Source organism: Silene latifolia, chromosome 7 (assembly GCF_048544455.1).
Source record: "Silene latifolia isolate original U9 population chromosome 7, ASM4854445v1, whole genome shotgun sequence".
Classification (NCBI taxonomy): Eukaryota; Viridiplantae; Streptophyta; class Magnoliopsida; order Caryophyllales; family Caryophyllaceae; genus Silene; species Silene latifolia.
The window spans coordinates 105,061,674-105,068,270 of record NC_133532.1 but is presented as its reverse complement, the minus strand read 5'-3'; the positions used below and the strand labels follow the sequence as shown (position 1 = coordinate 105,068,270).

At 37.1% G+C, this 6,597-nt stretch overlaps 1 protein-coding gene across 3 annotated transcripts; it reads left to right on the top strand.

The window, feature by feature from the left end:
* Positions 1-406: 406 nt before the first annotated feature.
* On the top strand, positions 407-5,799 carry LOC141592461 (protein FLX-like 4). 3 transcript variants are annotated; one of them, XM_074413142.1, is made up of 6 exons: positions 407-644; positions 1,518-1,542; positions 1,636-1,691; positions 3,002-3,576; positions 4,098-4,237; positions 5,357-5,799. In XM_074413142.1, the coding sequence occupies exons 4-6, from the start codon at positions 3,074-3,076 to the stop codon at positions 5,617-5,619; spliced, it is 906 nt and encodes a 301-aa protein (XP_074269243.1). In that variant the 5' UTR covers positions 407-644; positions 1,518-1,542; positions 1,636-1,691; positions 3,002-3,073; the 3' UTR covers positions 5,620-5,799. The 3 variants fall into 3 exon arrangements, with proteins under 3 accessions (XP_074269243.1, XP_074269242.1, XP_074269241.1); XM_074413141.1 differs by lacking the exons at positions 1,518-1,542; positions 1,636-1,691 and having other exon boundaries at positions 2,999-3,576; XM_074413140.1 differs by lacking the exons at positions 1,518-1,542; positions 1,636-1,691 and having other exon boundaries at positions 412-644.
* Positions 5,800-6,597: the final 798 nt, after the last annotated feature.

The window sequence follows — 6,597 nt, the reverse complement described above, 5'->3', positions numbered from 1 at the left end:
TATACTTGGCAAAACGGGTCGGGTTCGGGTCAGGCCAATTCGGGTTGGGTCAGCTCAGGTTTGTCACATTATCGGGTTAGTTCGGGTCCTTTCAGGTTTCTGGGTTATTTCGGGTATGTTTGTCTGGTTATTTTTGGGTCAAGCGGGTCCAGTTGTTTAGGGACGGGTCATTTCGGGTGAATGGTTAAGAGAAAAAATGGCATTTCAAGTTTTTTGGGATCAATCAAAGTTATGTTTTGTCGGGTCATTTTCGGGTTGGGTGGTTTCAGATCGGGTTATTCCGGGTTAGGTCTGTTAGGGGTCTATGAAAGTTCGGGTCATTTTCTGGTCGGGTCAATTCGGATTTCAGGTATCATTCGGGTGCGGTTGTTCGGGTTAATTTCAGGTGTTAAGCCAGCTTTTTAGATCGGGTTAACAAGATCGGGTTGATTTTGCGAGGTGGAATTTGTGTTATTTCTTACTTGATCTGTCCTTGAGGTTCACATTTTTTTTTTCTCTAATCTTTGTTACTAATCGTCACTCTTTTATCAGCTATTTTTACGACATTCGTCCTTTACCATAATCGCCATATTTGCTCTCTAACTCCACCCACAAACCACTTACACAAATAGTCTCATCTTTTAATTCGGCTGGAGTTCTTAAAGGTAATTATTTTCAGAATTTTATTGATTTCTTTATTTTTACTTGCATTGATTTGAGTTCTGGTAATCAATTTGTGATATTTTGATATTAGGGTTACTGAAGATCGCTCAATTTTACGTTTTTCGTAGTTTAATATGCGTTATTTAGGCTAAAGATTGTACCTTTATTGTTGTTTGATTATTGTTATGTCAATTAAAATTTTAGTGCTTCTACTGCAAACGGAAGTATAATTGTAGAAATTTAGGTAATTGTTGATTGGTGAGATTTCTTAGAATTAGGGAAGCTTGAGATTTTTGCGGTTTGTGTATGGTTCTATGAGATTCTAGCAAGAGACAAGAATTAAGTGATATGATTATGATCATATGTATGAATTGCAAATGGATACTGATAATGTGGATGATTTGCGGTGTAGGGCTTGTAAGAATGCCTTACGAAGAAGATTATTGAGCTAAAACAAGTATCAAATTTCGATGTTTATGATGCCATGTTTAATACAGTCTATTTGAGATTAATAGTGAATTTTCGTCCTTCTGAGCTAGAATATTATTGTAAGTAAGTGTAAATGGTACATTGTTACATAGTGTACCAGATTGGAATTAGATAACGTTTCAATTCATTTTCCTTTGGTGGCATCTTTGGACATCCCGAGTTTGACCTTAAAAGAATAATAGGTCAGATTTTGTGCCCGACAATATAATTGGTGCTGGAAATATCCTGAATTAGAAGATTATGAAACAGGAGCTTTGTTTGTCGTATAGGGTCTAGGGTTTGTCCAAGGATAGAGTTATAAAAGGATAATTGATACAATATTACCTAGTTTAGAAGATTGAATAGCTAGTTAGAACCGACATGTTTCTCATGTGGCATCTTTGCAGTGTTCCAAATTCGAAAGAAGGCAAGGTATGAACTTGATTCTTGATGATGCCATTGTTTCTGGAAATATCCTGTATGAGAGACAAGATGAATCGGGAATTTGTGTCGTTTGTGGTTTAGGATATATTCAAGGATAGAGAGATAAGAAGGCAAGTAGAGTGGCTTCAGACTGTAAGGTTTGCTGCCAATCCAATGAAGTCCGCTATTTGATTTCGTTTTAGCAAAGAGATCAAAGGAATATCTTGTCCATTCTCTAAAATGATTTTAAACTCGTTCAGGGCCCACTAGCTGTAGTAAATTGGGTTTGTTTGATCTTACTTTTCGTAAACATGTTTTTTGTTCAAAGTTATGGTCCCTTGATCGCCGTAAATTGGATTTGTCATCTCTCTCCACGACACAAATAAATTTGGTCTTCCTGTTTTGGTGACAAGCATCAAATTTGAACCGTTGTTTTAGCTTTTGCAATTGTAATGCTTACACTTGTGCATTGCTGATTTTGCTTCTGCGGCGAATCAGTTTGTTTAAATGGAAAGTACAGCCGTATGTGTCACTTTGTGTTTCTGAAACTTTTAGCTTATGACACGTGGTTGAATGATCTTGCAAATATATTCCGTACGTGTTAGTTGGTCTTCGATTTGAACCTCTTGGCTCTTAGTGACTTTTGTCAATTTGTTTGAAGTTTATGTTATGGTGTATCACATATTTATAGTTTGTGGGTTAATCATGCTAGTTGCTGATTCTGCCAAATTCAATTTTCATATCATGCAGTCTTGACTCTTGTGGCTAAGTTACAGTGCGGTTATTTACATGCTTCATATAGGTCATTGCCACATCCCCTATATACTAAGAGTATAAGCAATGAAATTTTTAATCTTTTCCCTCCAAAATGCACTCCCTTAAATAAGGAAACGAATGAAATTGATTTTCTTTCATTAAACCATTATCCTTTCGTTAAAATATAATCTTTTCATCAAACTATAACTTTGTTATTAAACTCTAAACTATAATCTTTTGATAAAAATAAAATAAATTTGATATATACCCATAAATTACAAATTGCTAAATTTCCCATTTGGTGGTATTATTATCTTTTCACGCATAATTACCTGTATAAAAATAAAACTATAAATTGCTATTATTAATTACAAAAATGGTGCCGATTTTTTTTTCTCAAATCAAAATACATTGACGTGAAATATGAAAATTAATGACGTGTCAATTTAACCTATAACTAATACAATAAAAAGTAAAATATATATACATATCACGCATGAATTGCGCAAGATCTAAACTAGTTACATAGTAGTATAGTACTCCGTAATACATTAAATTTATATATGTATACCGCACATGCATTGCGCGAGATCTAAATTAGCTTAGCATTGGCAATACTTGCTCAGGAATTTCATTCCTAATCACTTTGTTTTTTAGACTAACAATATTGCCTTGCATTGATTTTACTTAATTGTGTTTCTTATGTTAGCAGTGCACGTGGAAGATTCATTGGCTTTAATTTATTTTTAACTTCCAACTTCTCTCGTTGGTTGATAATTCGAATATGAGTGCAAGAGGCCGTTCCACAGTACCTGGGATGATGCAGCATGGCCAACCTCCCGGGATAGGGACTTCTTCTGGCCATCGCCCTCTAGATCATCCAGAGTTGACGGCTCAGGTTGCGGAAATAGACCGTCTTTTGTTGGAAAACAGGAAATTAGCGACATCAGTAAGAGCTATGAGGATGGATCTTGGGGCTGCTCAGGATGAAATAAAGAGGCTTAGTTCACACATTAGAAGTACTGAGACGGAAAGTGATATTCAAATCAGAGTTTTGCTAGAAAAGATTGAAAAAATGGAGTCCAGCATTAAAGCTGGGGATGGTGTGAAAAAGGACCTACAACAGGCACACAAGGAGGCTCAAAGCCTACTTGCAGCTAGAAAAGAACTCTTATCGAACATTCAGAAAGCCAGTCAGGAGATTGAGATGTACCATACTGACATCAAGAATATTCCTGATATGATATCTGAAATAGACGGCATGCGAGTCGAGCATCAACGTTTGCGGTAAGTATCCATTGCCTGTAAGGTACCGCTTATGACAGCTTCTCCTAAAAATTTCTACTTTACTTTTCTTACCGTGTCAGTAGAAATTCAGAGTGTTGTAAAGAAGAGGATAATGTGTTCTTTTTTATCACACTAAGAAATGTTGAATATCATACTGTAATTGCACAATGTCCTAATAATACTTTTGATGTGATGGGAGCGAAAGTCAAGATTGGAAGATCTGCTATTAATGCTTTTGGCAAGGAATGATGCGCTAGCATGCTCACTATAGTGTGTTAGTTGCTATTTAGCCTTGGCCTGGCATAATTTGACTGTGAATCCTTGGGCATTTGCCTGATTTTTGCAATTATAATGGCCGATTTCTTTGAATTCTTCCCTTTTATTGCTTATACAGTTATACTTACCACAACTGCAGTATCTCATCTCAGCTTGATGGTTAATATGATGATTTTTTTTCCCCCAGAACATAAGGCATCACTGGAATTGTTTCTAACTCTAAGCTTATTGATTTCTGTGTGAAGTTCTGCCTTTGAGCATGAAAAGAATATAAACATTGATCTAGTGGAACGAATGCAATCGATGGAAAGCAAGCTATTAGCAATGTCAAGGGAGCTTGACACATTACGAGCTGAATCACTCAAAGCCGAGAATAGAGCACAAGGTTATCCTTCTTCCATGTGAAAAATTTCGTACAACAGTCATAATTATCTTTCTTTTTTTATATAATAGAAACTTCTCAAGTTAGATTCGGCAAATTTGATATCTGGGTTGAGTCAATTCGGATTGAGTCATTTAATGCCATATTACGCACTTTGGGTTGGGTCACTTGTGGGCTTAGGGTATATATGCACTTCAGGTCGTGTTATTTCCGGAATACATCAGATTGTGACATGTCACGGTTTAGTGTTAATGGATACAGGTTGAGCCAATCAGGTCTGACCGTCTGAGTCCGGCAGTATTGGATTTTGTCGTTTGTACGTAAATAAATAAAATTAGATATAATTCTAAATGGCCAATTTGAACTTGGTCATTTTCCGATTAGCTGAGGGTGGCAGTTGGCCGCGAGTCGCTGTTTAGCTCCGTCCAGCACAAACTATGCATGAACACGGCCAGGCATGACTTAATTCTAATTTAATATTAGGTCGGTGTGGCCCACTGCATGGCAGGTTGAGAGTTTGTTTCGTTATCGTTTTTGAAAAAAATAAGGGCAAGACACAGATCGACATGGTAAGCCAGTTGACAGCCCTGGAGTCACAGTCTATTGCAGTTTAATGGTTACTAAAATATTATTAGCTTCTTTTTTTCTCACTTATATTAACTTGTGCAAAAAATTTTTATCATAAATGTACAATTTTTATCATAAGAAAACCGAATCTATGACCAAACCTTTGGGCCAAATTAACTAACCATGGCAACGGTCCACGCACGATAGGCCAGGCTGGCACACGGGTCGTGTGCCCTCCAAAAGAATAGGCATATCACGACACTACACTGTGGCTCAACGAGCTGGATCCTTTTTTGTATTAGGCACGAGGAACGGCATAATTGGCGGCATGTCACAGCCCATTGTCACCCTTGTTGTCTGGTGATTTTGGGTGGGTCATTTAGAATTTAATCAGTCCAATTTGGGTTTTGGATCATATTCAGGGTGGTTATGTTAGGGTGTAATTTGGGTCTCCTCAGGTCGTAGGTTTTGTGTTGTCGTACTTGTCTATATCTTAGCTTTTGGGTTGATGTTGTTTCTTTTGTTCATTAGCTTCTATCATTTGTTTCCATGCAGTGACAGCTCCATATCACAGTTCATATCAAAATTCGGATCCTCAGTATCGCTCCTTATACCGGGATAATGGTCCTTATTATGATCCTTATAGCAGGGCTCATATTCATACAACAGCTAATGGAACCACGGAGGGAGTGGTTCCACATGCCCATGCTAACGGTCCAATTCCCTCAGCAGGCGCCATTTCAAGCCCTAATGTCTCGGGTGCTTCAGCTCCTATGGATTGGGATGGAACGTATGATCGGAGCACTACCTGGAAGTAATTCGAAGTGAGTAGGCTTTCACTGATTTGTAGGTACTGTACTAGTGTACTGCATACATAGAAGTCCTGCATCCACAGTTGGTTTGCTTGTCTCGTGATAATGTCATCATGACTCATGACATGCACATTGTAGCTCACTTCACAAGAATATTTAAATGAATGAAATGATTAATTTCTGTGGTGCGATTGATATTTACTTGATACTGAGTTTACATTATGAGGGAAATATGAAGGGATAACTACTCCGGATGGCTACTAGCAAACTGAAATCATCTCCATTTCGGATGTTGGAATTACCAGTTATCGTTGATCAGTCTAAGTGGGTCTGATTTTGGTTGAGTCAATGGTTCAACTGTTCAAGGCTTCCAAGCTTTATATATATGCAGTCTGGCATATGTTAGCCCAAATCTGAGCAACAAGAAATTTGCTGCAAGACGTATTTTTTTCGGTATAACATTCGCAAGGACAAATTTTATGTTGAGAGCCTATGAACCTAAGTCGTGACTCTGAGTACTCTCTCTCTCTCGTTGGTTTACTAGTTAAGCTAGTTGACATTTTGCACGACTCATACTTAAAGAACATGAGAGTCATTCCAACTTAAAACTGATTGACCGATTACTTGTTTATTTATTTATTTTTTTGACAGTTGGCAAAAGACGTAATTACATACTTCCTCCTATTCTATATTTTCTTTCGTATTTGCTTATTGGGTTATTCATGTTTTCTTCCCTATTTTCTCTTTTGGGAAGATTTGTGTAGCCCAAATTCAATGGTATATGAGATAGTGTGGTTTGTGTAGTCCAAATTCACTTTCTTATTTCTTGTACAAAAAAGAAAGGGGAAGAAAATAAAGAATAGAAGGGAGTATTGTTTTGGCTTATAGAGCCATAGTTATATCCAAATTTATTTGACATAAAAGCAAAACATAAACTTAATCTAACTAACACCACCATATCACTAAAGATACGAGTGGTGACAA

What these genes read in the sequence shown, in the direction of transcription:
- LOC141592461 (XM_074413141.1), top strand. Translation starts at nt 3,074, where the DNA reads ATGAGTGCAAGAGGCCGTTCCACAGTACCTGGGATGATGCAGCATGGC. An exon ending in GTCGAGCATCAACGTTTGCG is followed by an intron (nt 3,577 to 4,097) that starts GTAAGTATCCAT and finishes TTCTGTGTGAAG; the next exon opens with TTCTGCCTTTGAGCATGAAA. An exon ending in AGCCGAGAATAGAGCACAAG is followed by an intron (nt 4,238 to 5,356) that starts GTTATCCTTCTT and finishes GTTTCCATGCAG; the next exon opens with TGACAGCTCCATATCACAGT.